The sequence below is a fragment of the Papaver somniferum genome, chromosome 1, assembly GCF_003573695.1.
Source record: "Papaver somniferum cultivar HN1 chromosome 1, ASM357369v1, whole genome shotgun sequence".
NCBI lineage: Eukaryota > Viridiplantae > Streptophyta > Magnoliopsida > Ranunculales > Papaveraceae > Papaver > Papaver somniferum.
Window position 1 is genome coordinate 64,301,215 of NC_039358.1, and position 18,688 is coordinate 64,319,902.

The following is an 18,688-nucleotide window of genomic DNA, read 5'->3' on the forward strand; positions in this document are numbered from 1 at the left end:
TTTTTAGCGATTGATCCAGTAACAGTTTAGCAAATGGCAATAAAATTTATTAAATTAGGAATTCCAAAGCTATGCACACCCGATGCCTTCATGGATAAGAGAAAACTTTTTTCTTTTTCTTTTCCTATAGGGTTTAAGAATTTGAGAATAGCAAGAATGCAGAATGACACGCTCTACGTCGCTGATAAAGTGACTTTTCAGGATTTTGGCAGTTCTTAAAAGGGTGTTTCGATACCAGAAGCAGATCACTTGTGGTTTCCCAGAAGGATAAATCAATCCCATAAGTTAGAAGCAAAAACAATTTGCTTCACGAAAATTAACTTTTTTCTTTTCTTGTAGAAGTCATTTTGAAATTGTAGTAACTGTTTGGATACCAAAAGTAAAAGTTAGAAGCAAAATATTTTTACTTCACAAAAAATTATAACGCGTTTGGATGCAAATCTGTTTCTGACTTCTGCTTTACCTTTTCGACTTTTAAAAGTCGTTTGAAATTCGACACCAAACTGATTTCTGACTTTTCGATTTCCAGAAGTCAAAAAATTACTTCTGGCATGCCCATACAGGCTAGAAGTCACTCTAAAAATATACCCAAAATAACTTATGACTTTCTTGTTTTAAGAAGTCAAAAAATAACCTTTGGAATGGTATACAAATGCCAAATTAACTTTTTACTTTTTTATTTATAGATTTCAGAGGCAAAAAGGCAAGGAAGAGAGAGAATAGGGTTTTTTTCCCTTCAGATTTACGCTCAAATAAAATTCTAATTCCAGATTTTTCCAGATTTATCTTTTCTTAATCTTAATCCGTGCGTAAAAAGTCATGAACTTTCCAATACCTCCATTAATTTACAGAAGCAGAGGTTCTTCATAATCTTCTGAGTAATCTTTAAGAATCAGATGATTTCTGTCTTTATTCCTCGATTTTTTTATGATCACTATCGTGATTTTTCATCTTCCAATCTCAATATCGGAAATCAACAAGAGTAAGGAAACTTCAAAAAGAATCAGTCTAGATCTGAGATTCAAGATTCAGAAAGGAGATAATACTTCAAAACAATTAAGAATTTAACTTCAACATTAAAACTTCCAAGGTACATATCAAAACCTCGGAAACATTACCTCTCGAGTCATTACTGAAATTTCTTCTATTTGCTGCTTTTTTGTCTTTGAGAATAACTTGTTTGCATGCAAGAATTTTCTGATAAGAAAGCTTCAGAAACAAAACTTCATTCATCTTCATCAGTTACCAATGAAACTCCACACAGAATTTAGAGAGTTTTGAACAACATTGACCTGAACAACATCACCTGTTACTGTGGAATAGAATTTCTAGTTTTCCAACATATGCTTCAGGTTGTGAACTAACCTCAGACCTCTAAATCTAGCTAGTGAGCTGTAGAACTTTACTGTATGCTGAAATATTAGAACTGTTGATTTCTCTTTCAACAAAATTTTGAAGGAATTCCATGTTAGCAAAAATAGACAAATCCAACTAGTAGAATGATATCTAGGGTATATGTAGAGTCTTATGCTCCCGTGATTAGAAATTGGGAGAAATACAGAATAGACATGCTATAGACTTGACACTAGTAATTCTTGAGATATGATGTGCCTGGGTTGCACAGATACTGGTACGGCATCCGATTCTGGTACGTATCGAAGAATCCGATTCGGCATCTCCGAAAATGGCCGATACGGATACGTATGGATACCACATACATAAATATTTGCAAATGCAATCTTATAGGACTCAAGAATGTATTAGAGCACACAAATTCAGTCTAATCCCAAAAACACTCATTGTACATCTATATATCACAACATTTCAGTCTCACATTGCTAGCAAATTTGAAATTTCCTCTCTCAACCCTCATATGAAGGCTATAAACTCCTTCAATTTCTTTTTAAGTGTTTCTCCTCTTCACATGTACAAAGCACGTGAAAGCAAGAGCGATCTTACAAAAAAAACTGAAGAAAAAACCTCTAGGAAAACTAATAAATTTTTGATAAGCCTTTTGGGAAGTATCCGAGGGTATCGTATCCGATACGGGTATCGGAGAATCCGATTCGTGTACGTACATAATTCTCAAGTATCGGCGCAACCCAGTGATGTGCACTTCATTATCATTTGAAAACAAGGTAGTGGACGCATTGGCCTACATCTGCATAGGATACATATTGAGTCTGAGAATACAAGTCATTCGTCTATTCAAGGTTTTACACACTACTACGAAAATGATTGCGTGGTGTCATTGGTGAGCGTCATTGGACTGGTTCGGATGTCAACTCAATACTAACTGAACGAACTCATTGTTAACATGGCATATGAAATAGTTAGACAAGTCCAACTAGTAGAATGACATCTAGGGTATATGTAGAATCTTATGCTCCCGTGATTAGAGATTAGGAAAAATACAGAATAGACATGCGATCCACTTGACCCTAGTAATTCTTGAGATATGATATGCACTTCCTTTTCATTTGAAAACATTCCCAAAGGTAGTGGACGTGGTGTTTTTGGCCTATATCTGCATATCCATATTGAGTCTGAGAATACAAGTCATTCGTCTACACAAGAATGATCGTGTGGTGTCATGGTGTGCGCCATTGGACTCATTTGGATGTCAACTCAATACTAACTAAATGGACTCATTGTTAACATGGCGCATGAATAGTTATGGTGTGTTAGGCACGAATTTTAGTGCGCCAAGATAGATTGCAAGTTTTCTGGTTTGAAATATTATACAAACATGAAGAAAATGTTACTCCAGGAGTATAAAATACCCTGAATCAGATGCATACCTTTTACAATCAAAAGCAAGAGAAGCCTTTGTAGGTCTTTGCTTCTCAGCTACAGCTGCAGTAGTTGAGACACTTCCATTGGCGGGACTGTTGTCCATCTGTATATGAGATAAACAAAGTGCTCTTAGAAATCCGTTCTTTGACATTGACAGGGAACTTATTGGTTGCTTAAAGTATTGGTTTCATGAACTAATGAACTCTAACTGAACTAATTAACAATTCTGAATTGATTGAGGTGATGGTGATAATCGAGGAGCTGGAGGAGACGGAGTTCGTTATGGGCTCAACCCCTTGTTCTCCAGAAACAATCTCAGAGTTGCCTATGACGCCTGAAGAAACAACAACACGTGCAGAAGATACAAGTTTTTCCACCAGAAACAAGAAAAACCTCACAAATGAACAGCGACTAGCTATTTACCACTTCTTATTGAAGGAGAGCAACAAGGGAAAACTGCAAAGGGGCTCGATACCAATGGCAGCACAACAATTTTCAGTATCAGAAACTACAGTAAAACGTATTTGGAAACTAGGTAAAGAGTCTCAAGGGCAGAATTTACCTGTTGATGTGTCTTCACGAAAACCAACTAGAGTTGGTAGGAAAGCTGTTGAGGTTGATTTGAGCAAGATCCCAGAAATCCCTCTACAACCACGAACCAGCATTCGCACCCTTGCAAAAGCGTTGAACGTGTCAGCATCAACTCTACATAGACGGATGAAGAAAGCAGGCAGGAGCTGGTGAGGTCACACTTACTCGATAGAGTCGAATATCCGAAATCAGCAGTGGCTCCTGTGGGTCTCTAGATGAATTCACAACAGATTCACATTATTGGGATGGAGCAGATGTAGTTAACCCGTAAGAATTACTTTTCAGTATCACTCGACTTTTCATAAAGTAGCTACTAACTTGAACAAAATTTAACTTGAACAAAATTTATCTAAACCGTGTTATCACCTTCGACTTATGGTTGTCCAGTTTCTTATTAACTGCTTTTAATCGGATAACCTTGTTTCCTAATACCAGAAAATGTTTACGAAATATTAAAGCTGTTAGCATCATAGACCCATAGTATGACTTCTAATCGGATTACCTTGTTTCCTAATACGAGAAATTTTTTATGAAATGTTAAAGCTGTTGGCATCATAGACCCGCAGAAGAATAGGTTTCTAGTAAAGAACCGAAGAACCAATTTGATTCAAGGGAGATGGATGTGAAACATTCATTTCGTCCAAACTCAAAATTAAAATTTATCAGCCAGGTTATCTCCTCAGACAAACAAAGATTACATGTTACATATCAGAACAACTTTAAAAGAACCAGAACTAAGCAATAAGGTGTGCACACTTTAAGGGAGAAAGGGAGTAACAATTAAGCAATAAACATGCACTTCGTGTGCACACTTTTGATCTGAACTAGAAAACTAAAAGCAGCGTATATACTTGGAATTGTAAGTCGGATTAGCACTACCAATTATAGATTGTAAATAATACACACAACTTCATTGCACAGTTTGTCAGCCAACCAGATATACATATCAACCATGAAATCTAAAGACAATATGACCTAAACAAAGAAAAATAGATAAACTCAATTCCCAGTTGAAGTGATGAAAAGCATTTTTGTAGCAACCACTTGTGCATGTCTGAAATAATCGCTCACTTGGTCGCGACAAACGCAATCATGAGCGCCAGCACAAGGAAGACCACAAATATCTGGAAACCAAATTAATAGCAACATTAGCATACATTCTTCAACAAGGGAATCAAATACAGCAGTAATTATTTTTACCATAGTTGAATTGCATATTGACTGGTTGCCAAGTATGTACGAGGTCCTGGAGGGAGGAAAACATAAATGGGATAAGCTGATACATCAAAGCAGAAACCAAGATTATTAGAATAGAACTTGAACAGAGACAAACCTGTGATTCAGCGCACCAGAATCCCTGCAAACTTTCTGTACTGCTTCTATGCGGTTGAGTGTTTTTGTGGCATTTGGATCATTCTTGTCAATCTGTAATCAAAATATGGCCCTTGGAATATTATTACACAATCGGTGCCTTCAAAATGCTGAACACTATCTTTCAAATAAAGTACTAAAACACCTACCTTGCTCTTCAGCATTAGCGAAAAATCATAGAAAGCACCATAGACATCAGACATGGTTTTTGTCTGGTCCATAACTTTAGCCGTCAGACCTAGAAAATTTAAAACATACAAAACCAAAAGCAAATAATATCGTTAAAAAAAGCAATTAATATTAGATCGTACTCAGTCCTGTCAACAACAACGATAACTGTTTCTGTATAGCATCAATAGCTCAAACAAAATGACATGGTTACACTGATTTTTCACGGACTAGCTTGGAATTTCCCTTATTATTCTAATACAAAAATGATGAAATGGAACTAGCTTAGAGGAAAGTTCTTGAACTATGGCCTATTTGTGCACTACTAGTTCACTCAATTTCTGATAAAATCCATCCAGACATCCCCTGTATCTGAATAATGGATGGTACGATCATTTCAGTGCATTAAGAGTAACATAGGAATAACAAGGGAACGGTTTAAGTAAAAAAAATTAGCCCACAAACATTGCACAAAGCAATTAAGCAAAAAATGTAACGAAGTCTAGCTTCTCTTACCACGCCTCATCTTTACTACTCCTCTAAAAACTTCAATGTTGTTGTAGCATAAAGCAAGTGTTCCAATTGCCATGATCTGATTCAAAGAAAAAAAAAATCAAACCTCCATGGCTCCACATATATGTAACACAGAATCATTTCTCTGTAACGAAACCAGATAGATACAAGCAGGGGAAAAATGTATATAGACTGAATCAAGTGGTTCCTACATGAATCAGAGAAGTCCTTTGGGAATCAGTCCAGACCTAGTTGTCTCTCGACCAAGATCCCAAAATACATCAAGTCATGCAGCACTAAACGATTCAAGTTTGACATATGTAAATTATCTCGGTCTCTTCTCAGTTCTCACTGAATTCAACCAATTGAACTCAAAATAAGTCTTGAACGATCAGAATTTTAATTCTAAGTCTTATCTTTTAGGAACTAAAAAACCAGAGAGCCTGGGAAGGAAAATCAGAGTCTAAATCTATCGACCTACTATAGTAATAGTTTATTCTACTCTTTGGCTACAACTTAATTTAACAAAAATCAGTAAGACAAACTGTTTAAACTTTGAGAGGATTTGTACCTGAGGAATAGCACAAAATCGGAATATGGCGGGATCCCGTAATGCTGCCATGTACTTTAAGCAGTCTTCCATGTGCAGTAATGCATTGGTAACCATATCATTCAAGCACTGAACTGCCTTCTCCGAGTTCTCCTCATTTTTCAAGTCCTGAAATGCAGGTGAACAACAAAAACATATGAGGCGTTCTGAAAATGACCAGTAAAATAGGAATACAGTATGGACCTATGGCACAACAAATATAACATTCAAGTAGCACGCGTGAAGCTGTTTCACCTCGAGCTTGTTCACATATTTACTCCAAATTTCGCGAGGCCAGAACATGCGTGACTTGGGTATCTCATTGATATCCTCCAGGTAGTCTCGAATAATATTAGTTTTCTGCCACTCGGGAAATACACAAAGATTGTATTTTAGCTTTTTAATTGCATGTGCACAAAACTATGTTGAGGGTGAGAGAATGACTATCTGAGATACAACACCTGAAGAAATAAGCCCATTGAATTTGAGAGGTAATCAGAGGCCAAATCCTCCAAATTGGCAGCATGGAAAAGTTTCGACAACCCTAGCCCAACGAGTCCAGCAACATAGTGACAATACTCATCGTACTCATCAACTGTTTCCACCTAAAACAAAGGAAAAATAAATAAATTAGATGAGTAATACACTTGAAAAACAATTTCCTATCTTCGCTCAACGCCTAATGTACACTGCAGTTGCACATTGTAATCTTATTCGGATACTTCTTGAAGTCCATTGAAATTAGGCAAAGGCACCATTGCAGTTAATGACTCAAATCCCTAACCACTCTTCCGGTCAACATAAATTTCTTAATCCTTTTCATTGAACTGCAATTCTACATCAGAGTAACCACGGCAGGAAAATATGTAAGAACTAAGAACTGACATTTTGGTTTCTCGTGTGTACCATCATAAACTTGATTCCCAAAGTCACATTACGGTCAACTTCCTCATATCTATTGTACATCCAATTTATTCACTACATAAGATCATTAAAATAAAAGGAAGCACTAGAAGTCTGGCATAGCACAGGTCAAAAAGAAGAAAATGCTATAAACCTCCTTCAGTATAAATTTAGCCATTCCTGCACCCATTCTTTTGGTTATTTCTTCAATTGCCTCTTGATAACTGCGAAAAATGAAAATGTTATACACTGCATTATAAAAAATTTCTTTCACACAAATGTTACAGGAAAAGTGTCTGAGATTACCCTTTTCCAAGCTCTAAAAATGCAGTTGTAACGTGATGAAACTCGTCCATGAGAACTTTGTAGTGATTCGTACCACCTTAACATACAACACGAGACATTTGGAAACATGTCAACATCCAGTAAAACATGAATCCGGGATATAGGTTCTATTCGAATCATTTTGCAAGCAGAAACAATCAATACACAAGAAACTGAAGCAAGTATGATGTACGAAGTGTGATCATGACTCCCCTATTAGAAAGTAAGATTCATTCTTACTGAAAAATGTTCGTACGACAGCCTCAGAAATGTACCTTCACAGCTCAATGGCCAACCGGGATACAATGTTCCAATGTAAAGCAATATCATGCAAAATGTGTAGCATTCAGGATTTTACAGTATTAAAATGGTTTTGTAATTATTATTAATCAAGTGTCATTATCAACTGAAACTCATCATGAACAGAAAACAGGCAAACATACTTAGAGCAATGTGATTGGGTCAAATTTCCAGAACGCTTACATGCGAAGTGCCAATCACGATCGTATATGTGACGGTGAAAAGCTTCCAGAATAGGCACCTTTATGTCATTAGGTATGCTTGTGTCATCCTCTGAAACAATAAGGAGTTGAATGAGCCTACCATAAGAAAAATTGATGTGATGGTAATATTGGAAGATAAAGAAGACCACCAGAATACAAATGAGAAAACGAAAACATGGTCGTCATGCCTCGATTAGAACTCAACAATCAAAACCACAATGCACGCGCTATTTATGAAAAATCTTCATCGGTAAAGAAAAGAAAGGATAGACAGTATACCATGACATTACTATGAATAAAACCTGTAAAAGATTCACGAACAAAACCATAAATAGAATATAAGGAAGGCAAGGTAAAGATAATGAACTAACCAACAGTATCAAGCGCTCTGAGAACCAAATAAAAAATGGCAACCTGCAAAAGTACAAACGGCTAAGTCAAGTAATTGTAGAGGAAATGTTGTAAGTGAATGTTGGCATATATTATATAACAACTGGAACCTTCTCTAACAAGAGAACTAAAGCTGGAACAAGCTTGTAACCGCACATGGTTATTGAGCTTTACCCACAACCAACATTCTCCATGAACTTATTCAAAGGAGTCCAAAGTACTAAATAAAAGGTGCTTTGAGAAAACATTACACTGAAATAACTATCCCAATCAAAAGATACCAAAAGATGCTTCAGTGCAGATTTATAGTACTAACACGATTGTGAAAACTTGGATTTGGTTAGAAACACATAATGAACAGGATATTCAATTGGATTCAACATAACGTAACATAATCATGGTAATTTTATGAATATAAGGAAAAGGCAATCAATCTATAAGCAACTCCAAGAAACTAAATTGAGAAACAACACTAATGTTTTAACGAAATTGAATTTTAAGATTTCGTAACTTTTAGACAAGACATTGCTGCAAGGATCAATAATAATACTACGAGAAAACAAATTTGATTGGGAATAACGAAATCAAATTCTTGAAAACCTATTCACTTATAATATTGAATCCACATTATGATAACAGCAATTCCACTAACGAATCCAATAATACCAACGAAAAAGAGAATAAGAAGCTTACAGCGTTTCGAAGCTCAGGACCTAATTGTTGAATAACAAGGGCGAAACTACGAGAAACTTTATGAAGCATAGAATAACAAAAATGCCAATGAGGTTCATGAGGGATCTGCTTCTCAGCATGTTTAGATGCCAATTTCAGCTTTAGAAGCGGACGGAATTCATCTGGATGTTTCAATATTGCTCCTATGCTCACCATTTTTTCTCTCTTCTTCTTCACTAACAGATCTCACAGCACAAATCTGAGAGCAAGAAAGAAAGAGAGAGAAAGAGAATCTTGATCCTATTCTGGTTATTGTGATGTAAAATATTTAAATATCGAAAAAATTAATTAGCCATCTTTAAATTCAACAACGACCAGTTTGGCAGCGACCGGGGGTAATCAAAAGTACTGGTGGAAAACCCGTTTTTTTTTTGTGGACTTATTTTCGTCAGCAAGTGTCAATGAACCGAACAAACGCGGACTCGGAAACATGTGATCAATAATCCTTAACTAAGCGGGGTTTGTACCTAAATCTTTTCCTTTTGACAATTGGTTTGCCAGTTTAGATGGGAATGGGATTATTTATACCAAAAAAGGTCTTTGCGAATTTCCATCCATCATATGCCAGGACAAGAGCTTTTCCGATTGCTAGCGATGTCCATCTCTAAAAAAAATGGCAAAAAGAACATGGCAATCTGAATCTTGTTTCAAAAAGAAACAGCATTTATGAGTTCTGTTCATAACTTCTGATGACAAGTTCTGAAGTCCGACAACACAATAAAGAAGAAACGAGTGATGCTAGAATTAAACTACAAAACCGCGTTGAGCAGCATCACCTCCAGTTTATCATCATAATTTGTCCAAATTTGGCATGCCAAGAAAATGCTTGCTTTTGGTACTCATTCAGTGCTAACTCACAGGCTCACAGCATGACCAAGCTCATGGGCCTAAGAAAAACCAAAAGTAGGAATTATTAATAGGCACTATTATGGTAGTCTTAGTTAGAACGATTTTTTGGGACCATGATTTTTTTGGGGACCATGGTTTTATTTTGGGTAAAGACATTAGAAGTAAATCTAGATCACCCCTTATCTAGATATTTATATTAATACCTAAATTACCCTCCTGATTAATTTTGGGTGATGATTAGTTAGTGTTAATAATAGTTAGTGTAACGATTAGTGAGATGATTAAGTTAAAGATAATTAGTGAGATTAAAAAGTCAGATGTTTTTTTAAAGAAGTAGAATTATTGAGAGAGTAAAGTTAGAGAAGATGAAGAAGGAAAACATGAAAAACGATGGATTTTACCAACCACGACCGGAGGAAGGGTATTTGGGTACCCAGGTATGCTTCAAACTTAGATAATGTTGGTTGAATTGCTCCAAACTTTCAAAGAAAATGAAATTTTTTATGTAGATTTGGGCCAGTTCGGTTACCATATGTCAAGAGCATGTAACCGAACACACCTGAAAGTGTAGTTCGGTTACGTTTTCCAAACACGCAGGTTACCGAACTCGCTCGTTAATGGAGGTTTTGGTCGTACAATGTAATGTTCGGTTACCTAGGATAAAATGGTAGGTAACCGAACTTTGAACTTAACAATTTATTTGGGTACATCTTGTGTGTTCAGTTAGTTCGCAAACTTCAGCGCAACCAAGTTCCCAACCGAACTGCAGGTTAAAAGTAACCTAGTGTTAGAAGTTCGGTTGGTTCGCAAACTTCAACATATTTTGCGAATCAACCGAACTGGGCTTATATATGCATATATGCAATTAGGCAAATGTTCGGTTACTACGAAATTTATTTCTTGGCGAATTAGGTAGAGTTCGGTTACGAAGTTTCAAAGGTAGAGTTCGGTTACAAAGAAAACTTAACATTTTTGCGAACGAACCGAACTTGTGGACTTCTCATTATTTTCATAAACTAAAGTTCGGTGATATCCTTATTTTGCGAAGGAACCGAACTTATGGACTTGTGTTGTTCTAATACAAGGAGTTCGGTTAAGAGTATTTTTTTGCGAATCAACCAAACTCTGAGTTCGGTTAACAAAAAATTAATTCGTGATAACCGAACTTTTCTCTGAAAAAACTCTCCATTAAACCTCTTTGCAACTTCCATTTTCAACTCATTTTAATGATTACTTCTCATTTATTCAACCAAAAACGAATGACAAGTAATGGGTTTGTGAGAATATCTTTGTTAATGTTTTAAATTAAGCTATATTTATATATATATATATATATATATATATATAGTGGTGGTGGTGGTTGGTGGATGGTGGTGGTGGTAATCGGTGGTTGATGGTGGTGATAATCAGAGGAGGTGGTGGTGGTAATCGGCGGTGGTGGGCGGTGGTGGTGGTGGTGGTGGTGGTAATCGGTGGTGGGCGGTGGTGGTAATCGGTGGTTGGTGGTGGTGGTAATTGGCGGTGGTGGGCGGTGGTGGTGGTAATCGATGGTTGGTGGTGGTGATAATCGGAGGTGGTGGTGGTAATCGGCGATGGTGGGAGGTGGTGGTGGTAATCGGTGGTTGGTGGTGGTGATAATCGGAGGTGGTGGTGGTGATAATCGGTGGTTGGTGGTGGTGATAATCGGAGGTGGTGGTGGTAATCGGCGATGGTGGGATGTGGTGGTGGGAGAAGGTGGTGGTTATATATATATATATATATATATATATATATATATATATAGGTGGTTAGTGGTTTGGTTTTAAATTAAATAAGGTTAAGGGTAGGTTAGTCATTTCAATGTTTTAGAACACCCCTTATAACTATAAGGAAGGTGGCCTAATAAAACCATGGTCCCCTCAAAAAAACCATGGTTCCTAAAAAATCGTTCCTTAGTTAGTGGAAGATCCACCCACTAAAGCCCAGTAACCAGAGGTCCATAATAAAAAGAAAAAAAGAAAATTGGACCAAAATTTTTATCCCCTGGTCCGGTATACGTGCGGGATGTCATAATCCACTTTTGAAAATAACCAAACTACCCATTCCCTGATAATACATATATATCTCTTTAAAAAAAATCACCATTTTTTAGAGATCTGAGTTTCGCTCTCCTGCTCTCTTTCTGCTTGTGCTCAAATTTTGCTTCTGCTTTTGGATTACGAGCTAGAGTTTTTCTGAAGATCTCTTTGAAGATTTACAGGTATGTTATGTAATATCTCTTTCTGATGCTGTTGTTTGTTTTTTTCAACTGAATCTGTGAAGGTCGGATCGTTTTGATTACGTTTTCACTTTCTTGTTTCGTTTTTTGTTTGTTTTTTGCGTTTAATTTTTTGTTTTGGTTTGTTTTCGATGAATCTTGATCGTAATTATTCAATTTTTTGGTTAGATTATGATGTTTTTTACATATTTGAACTTTCGATTTGATTATCTTGTTGTTTTCGCTTCTTTATTTTATCAAAATCGTGCTTGTTTGTTGTTTCAGGGGTATTATCCAACAGTACATATGTTGCATACTGATACAAATTGCTTTTGATTCTGTTTTGTTCTTAGTTTAATCACTTGTTGTTGTTTGATTCATAAGTACATATCTTCGATACTAAAATAAGAATCTCTCGATTATGTTATTTTGATAGATTCTTTACATACAGTTGTTTTTTAGTTCATGAATCAGCAGTACACATGTGGCGTACTGATACAAACTGTTTTTTTTTTTGGGCTGATCCATTAGTACGTATGTGTAGTACTGAAATATGTGCTTTAATTCGGCTATATTCATGGATTCATCACTTTTTCTTTACATGAAGTTGATTTTTTAGTTCATGAATACGCGGTACGTATATGGCGTACTGATAGAAAGTTCTTTTGATTTTGTTTTATTCAAAGTTTTGCCACTGTTTTTGGATTCGATCCATGAGTACGTATGTGTAATACTGAAACATGTGCTTTGATTCGGTTATATTCATGGATTCATCATTTCTTCTTTACATGCGGTTGACTTTTTAGTTCATGAATACGCAGTACGTATACGGACTGATCGAAACCTCTTCTGATTTTGTTTTATTCATAGTTTTGCCATTGTTTTTGGGTTCGATCTATGAGTACGTATGTGTAATACTGAAATATGTGCTTTGATTATGTTATATTCATGAATTCATCGATTCTTATTTACATGCAGTTGATTTTTAGTTCATGAATACGCAGTACGTATATGGTGTACTGATAGAAACTTCTTTTGATTTTGTTTTATTCAGAGTTTTGCCACATTTTTATTTGTTTGATCCATGAGTACGTATGTGCTCATTTTGTATAGCTTTTTCTGTGTTTACAGTGCATATAAAGGTTTTCCTTTATTTTTCCTATGATTTAATATTGTATTAAAGAAATATTAGAGATTAATTGGTATGATCCTACAATATATGTGATGTAAAACATTTTCTAATTCATTTATTATTGATTCTAACAAACATGTACTTTTCCTATAAGCAGTGCAGCAGATAAATACTCGAATTCGTAAGCAGCAGATATATACTCGAATTTGTAAGCAGTTTAGCGAATACATGTTCTTTTTGTAAGCAACGCGACAAATATGTACTCAGATTTGTAAGTAGTGTAGCAGATATGTACTCGAATTTATAAGCAGTGTAGCAGATATGTACTCGAATTTATAATCAGTGTAACCGATATGTACTCGATATAATGAACGTGCAGACACACACGTTTGGTAACAATGGATATTATGGTCATTTCCATGTTTTAATTAATTTTGGACCTCTAAATAAAAAAATATCCGGTTGAACCCTACTATAAGTCTATAACTAACTTTGTGGGCTTAGAACCAAACATCAAAGTTTCCTGGAAAAAAAATGAAAAAAGCAAAAAAGAAGAAAGATGGATTTGTTTCCCGGGAATGTCTTGTAGCAATCTTGAGCTTCATGAGTGAACTCAACTCGAGTATTAATCTTTCTCCAAGTAAAGCCACATTTTTGCTTAACTCTAACTCTTCCTTTAAGCAACAAACCCCAGAACAAACCATCCCTATTCAACAGTTCATCAAAATAATGCAATTTTCGAACAACCACTCGTCAATGGTATATTAAACCGTATCAGCCAACAATCTATCTGGGAATATAAGAGAACATTATTAATCGAGGAATCAATTATTGATGGTATTTTCATCAAATCAAGAGACAGAATAACTCTACAGTCTTCAGGGCTCTTTGAAGGAGCTTTTGGAAATCTAACAGAAAATGAATACACACACTATTCTAACATAGCTGCCTTTTGCTACCATGGGTTTTCATGTTCCCTAAGAGATTAGTTCTTTCCGCCTTCATAAGATAAAGCATTATACTTGATCAATTGATCACTAAGTAGCAGTTATGCTTGATCAGGCGATCAGTCTGAATTAAAATATGAAAGCCAACTACGCAAGAAAATAAAGGCAAGTTTAATCTGCAGAACATACCAGAAGTCAAATTGCGCCTTAAAGTTTTTTTTTTCTTTTACCATGATAGATTGAGAGATGATGACACAAATTTACACTCCAACAAAAAAGACCTGCTATACTAAGTTGGTGATTAATTTTGTATTGCATGGACTCAAAACATTTGCGTATGCACAGACAAACAGGTTTCCATACAAAACATAGCGTAAGAATGATCTTACCAACTTACACTAGCGGAAACTTGCATTTTGAAATATCATTCCCTCTCTCTTTGGAATATAGAATTATAGCAAACTACGATCGTGTGCGGGTAGGGTGAGTTTGAACACGTCTTCCACGGCGACCGCTTCCAGAGAATCTTGGTACTTCCACTTTCTTCAGCAACTACGTTTATCATGAGGGAACAATTTTAAACAGAAGCAAAGGAGTAAACAAACATTTCAAGAGTCAGATTTAGTAACAGAAGAGAATTAATAGAGGTTTACCGTATCAGTGGGTCTCGGTGTGTATCCTTTTCTCACATATACTTTTCTTTCTTGGTTTCGTTTCTCTGCTGCTTTTAATTTGGTAATGCTGGGTCTGTATAGAATTACAGATCGGCCAATCTGACCCACAGCTACTGATCCAGTTGATTTCTCCAATGCCCTCACCACATCAACTAGCTCCCCTGGACAACTGTTATGTATTTTGAGCTGTTTGAACAGTTCATGGACCAAGATAGTTACCAGATCAAAACTTTGCTTACAGACAAACCCAAACAGAATATAAGTAGACATGACAATAAAGAAGAAGTGAGAACAGAAGAAGACGAAAAAGAAGATTCTACATCACAGGGAATCTAGCATGTTGGACAAATCAGGACCTCTAATTATATGAAAAGACTCTTGTATCCAAATTACCATGCTTACAGTTTACATTTAAAGGAGGAGTTGATGAAAAGTTAACACCCCTAAATTTCAAATGCAAGCATATCAGCTATCACACGGATAATAATACAAGTAAAATTTGCAAAGCAAAATGAGATTTTAGCTCCTATTTGAAACCATAAAGACGAGCTCTATGCAGCATTGCTATAATCTGAAGAATGTTAGAGCTTCTGCAACAGCTATTACATCCATCACATTGGTAGATGGAACTATTTGTAGGATTGATCATATATAAATACGTTGTATTAGCTATTCCGCAGACGTATGAAGCCCAATAAAAAAAGCAACCTCTTCTGCTAGTATGTGGAACTAATATTTCAGAGTAATTCCATGTGACATGTGTACACACTACAACAGTACCCTTGATTAAAAACACCAAATTTCCCCTCTCCCCTTTGAGGATATCAGACAAACATATCTGATGAATCTGAACCTCCAGCTAAGGGTTAACAAAAAAGTGAACAACATTTGCTAAACAAAACAACTCAAGTTCAACTATTAACAACTGACTAACTACCCCAAGCTTCTTAAAGCAATCCTAAATCTCAGTTTTAACTTAATCAGAGTCTCTCAGATCAATTTTCGCTATGTCAATTGAAGGGGATGCCTTCGAAATAACCAGTCAACGCATTTTTAAGAAAACCAACTATTCAATACCCATTACTACCATTGCAGGTAATTGAAATAGGTATACACGTTGAGGATCAGGGAGACGGTGGATAAAGAAAAAAACTTTCTTTAATCTCATGCAAGTAGTTAGCTGGAGTAAAGAGATCAGACATGGTTATTAGTCATTTAATTATAATGATTTGAGATTAAGCTCCCACCATGTATGCACCTAGTCATCATCAGATAAAACCTTGAACGAAAACTTAGTCACATCTTCTGTTGCATAATGTTCACATATATAACCCCAAGAACAGGTTCGCTCAAACAATTGCTGATACTATATTCTCTAAATAACACCGCCAATCAGAACAAACAAACAAACTAGAAATTTACGGTGTCACGATGCCTCAATTAAACTATCCTATTTTAGTAAAGGCCAATCCTTAACAGAATTGAAGGTCCTGTAGTTGTTATAGATTTCAACTATTCATATCTGCATTCAAAACACCACTAATATGATCACTTGAGCAACCCATTATCCATATGTATTCCTGTTCTAATACTACCATTCATAATTCGTGTTCAAACTAAGCTAAACCCACTAAGAACATCCAAGCAGGCAAGTCATTTGGCAATCCAAAACAACTAAAACATCACTTAATCAAATAAAAAGCATAATTAGAATGAAATATGAGCTTACCTTAAGGAGCTCATTGGATTCAAGGTTTTCAATGAATGCAGCAGCTTGAGAAGAAGTAACACCAGATTTACCAACTTGTTGAGACTTAAGTTTCTTCCCTAGACTATGAGCATAAGATGCAAGTTCTTTCTTTTCTTTCATAGTCAAAACAGGTACTTCAAATTCTGTCAACGGTTCCAGTTCTTGTTCAATTTGAGCTTCACCTGTTATTTCTTCTTCCACTTCTTCTGTTTCCACTCCTTCATCTTCCGTTAGGAATTCTTCTTCGAATTCATTTTCAGTGTCAAGGTCGAATTCTCTGTCTTGATTAACCAAAGCCCTAGTGGAGAGAGTTTGGGGATGTGAAAAAGAAGATGAAGATAAGTAAGAAGAAGAGGGTTTAAGGAAGTAAGAAACACTAGAAGATGAAGAATGAGAATTAGGGTTTATGATGAAAGAACGTAGAGGTTTATGTAAATGGAGAGAGCTAGTTAAACAGAGGGGCTCTAAGAAGAGGAAAGAAGGGGGATGGGGTTTCAGAAGATGGTGGAGAAGAGGAATCGAGACTGCCATTATCTGCAATTTTTCAATACTAGAGTTCAACAGTTTCAAGGAACTTTCAGGTTAGGATTTAGCTACTGTGAGTGTGAATTCAGGATTCCAGGGTTTCTCAAGCTCACGGAGATGATGGTTTTCTTTTTCTTCCGATTTTTTTAATCTTTTTGGGATTTGATGGGACTTGACTCGGGAGAACCAAATGCATAATACGGCTATATAATGGTCTATGAATGTAAAGGGGTTAGTCCGGGGGAGTTGAGTGTAATTCAGTTTTTACCTGTTAGTCGTGGGGGAGTTCGACTTCGAATGAGTCTCTCAAAATCCCTGTTAGTCGTGGGAGAGTTTACTTTAGAAGATTCTTCCAAACTCCCTAAAAACCCCCGTTAGTCGTGGGGGAGTTTGAAAGAAACTCTTGAACTCCCTCTTAGTCTCGCAAAGAACTAGGCGACATCTTGGTGGAATCTCGGTGGTCTCGGCAAGTTTTTCGACCACATTATGTTTCGCCAAAGAGACTCTTCTCGATCGTAGACTGAGGCCGAGGCCAAAATTTTCGATGAGATCTTGTCCGAGACCGACTATATAAATTGTTGCAGAAAAGGAAGATATTATCTCTGCACCTTGGGCTTGTACACTGACATAGGAGTCGGTGACCTGAGTCGACTACAACTGGTTCATCTCCCGTCTGGAATGGAAGGTAAGATTCTAAACACCCGTGAATCCCCTATCAGCGGGTTTACTGGACTACTTTGTATGCATATATGTTGAGGACTGAATACAAACATTTATTTTTCTAGTAAAAAGCAAGGCCAGACGATACAAGATAAGGGTTCGGATTTCATCACCGTTCTCTTCTTGCTCGCCTTAGAAAAATGTTCCCAACATGAACCTAAGCCTTAAAATTATGTCTAGAACGAGACTGATAAGTAACGAGCTTAAAGGAAAGTCGTTCAAAAGGAATGTATTGGGTATCTTGTTAGCTTAACTCGAAGTTCAGGATGATTATTGTAAGTTGAACGAGCCTCCTTGTAACCCGAGGAAACATTTTTCCAAAGAGGTGGGGGTATCAAAGCTCCTCTGAGCTTGTTCTAGAGAGGTCTGCTAAAGCTATACCTAGTTGCCTTTCAGAAGATTAGAAGTTGGTCTAGAAACAATCTAAGTGGAGCCATCATTCTTGTTGTTTGCTAGATTTTCAAAGTGATTTGGTTGAGTCAGCCTTGTTTTGTGATTGCTTAAAATCCCCTTCTGATTTTGGATTTTTTTTATGCCAGGACTTAAAAGAGACGCTCAAGGTCGGCTTATCAGTAAAAAAACTAGAACTTATATTTTAGGAAACGAGGATCTGGAATACCTTAATCTAGAGAGTTTTGTTTTTGGAAAAGTCAGTTTTGAATGTCCGTCTTTTAGTGAGAAGAGTATCCCTAGTACTCCGATAGCGTCATAAATTGCAACTTTGAAAGCTTCTAGGACTACTTGTCCTTCATGTATTAAGACAACTGAAAAGACGAGGGTACCCAAATATACCTCAAGCTAAAACTTTTCCTACCTATAAGTCTTTTCTCCGAAAGTGATTGTCTATGGACTGAGTCGAGACAATGCAACTAATCGGTTCACACTTCATGTGATCGTCTATGGATACGAGATCGAGACAATACAACAACGAAGTATGTTTACTTGATAAAAAGGTTCGGACTTAACCAAACACAA

At 36.4% G+C, this 18,688-nt stretch overlaps 3 protein-coding genes across 5 annotated transcripts; 1 reads left to right on the forward strand and 2 right to left on the reverse strand.

Annotated features, from left to right (window-relative positions):
* The first annotated feature begins 708 nt into the window (after positions 1-708).
* Positions 709-3,763, forward strand: LOC113289409. The gene is made up of 2 exons (XM_026538660.1): positions 709-1,090; positions 3,037-3,763. Exon 2 carries the CDS (start codon positions 3,040-3,042, stop codon positions 3,538-3,540), a length of 501 nt encoding a protein of 166 aa, XP_026394445.1. The 5' UTR covers positions 709-1,090; positions 3,037-3,039; the 3' UTR covers positions 3,541-3,763.
* Positions 3,764-4,167: 404 nt separating this feature from the next.
* On the reverse strand, positions 4,168-9,157 carry LOC113289395 (squalene synthase-like). 2 transcript variants are annotated; one of them, XM_026538645.1, is made up of 13 exons: positions 8,842-9,157; positions 8,130-8,172; positions 7,739-7,828; positions 7,238-7,313; positions 7,086-7,155; positions 6,490-6,633; positions 6,284-6,388; positions 6,011-6,157; positions 5,443-5,518; positions 4,908-4,996; positions 4,721-4,812; positions 4,588-4,633; positions 4,168-4,511 (listed from the first exon to the last, which is right to left on the reverse strand). In XM_026538645.1, the coding sequence occupies exons 1-13, from the start codon at positions 9,034-9,036 to the stop codon at positions 4,455-4,457; spliced, it is 1,230 nt and encodes a 409-aa protein (XP_026394430.1). In that variant the 5' UTR covers positions 9,037-9,157; the 3' UTR covers positions 4,168-4,454. The 2 variants fall into 2 exon arrangements, with proteins under 2 accessions (XP_026394430.1, XP_026394438.1); XM_026538653.1 differs by lacking the exons at positions 8,130-8,172; positions 8,842-9,157 and having other exon boundaries at positions 7,699-7,828.
* A 4,274-nt stretch (positions 9,158-13,431) lies between these two features.
* Positions 13,432-17,159, reverse strand: LOC113289418. 2 transcript variants are annotated; one of them, XR_003331012.1, is made up of 4 exons: positions 16,448-17,159; positions 14,698-14,904; positions 14,434-14,596; positions 13,432-13,887 (listed from the first exon to the last, which is right to left on the reverse strand). XR_003331012.1 is itself a non-coding variant. In XM_026538670.1 (3 exons), the coding sequence occupies exons 1-3, from the start codon at positions 16,997-16,999 to the stop codon at positions 14,507-14,509; spliced, it is 849 nt and encodes a 282-aa protein (XP_026394455.1). In that variant the 5' UTR covers positions 17,000-17,159; the 3' UTR covers positions 14,231-14,506. The 2 variants fall into 2 exon arrangements, 1 of the variants encoding a protein (XP_026394455.1); XM_026538670.1 differs by lacking the exon at positions 13,432-13,887 and having other exon boundaries at positions 14,231-14,596.
* Between the last annotated feature and the right edge of the window lie 1,529 nt (positions 17,160-18,688).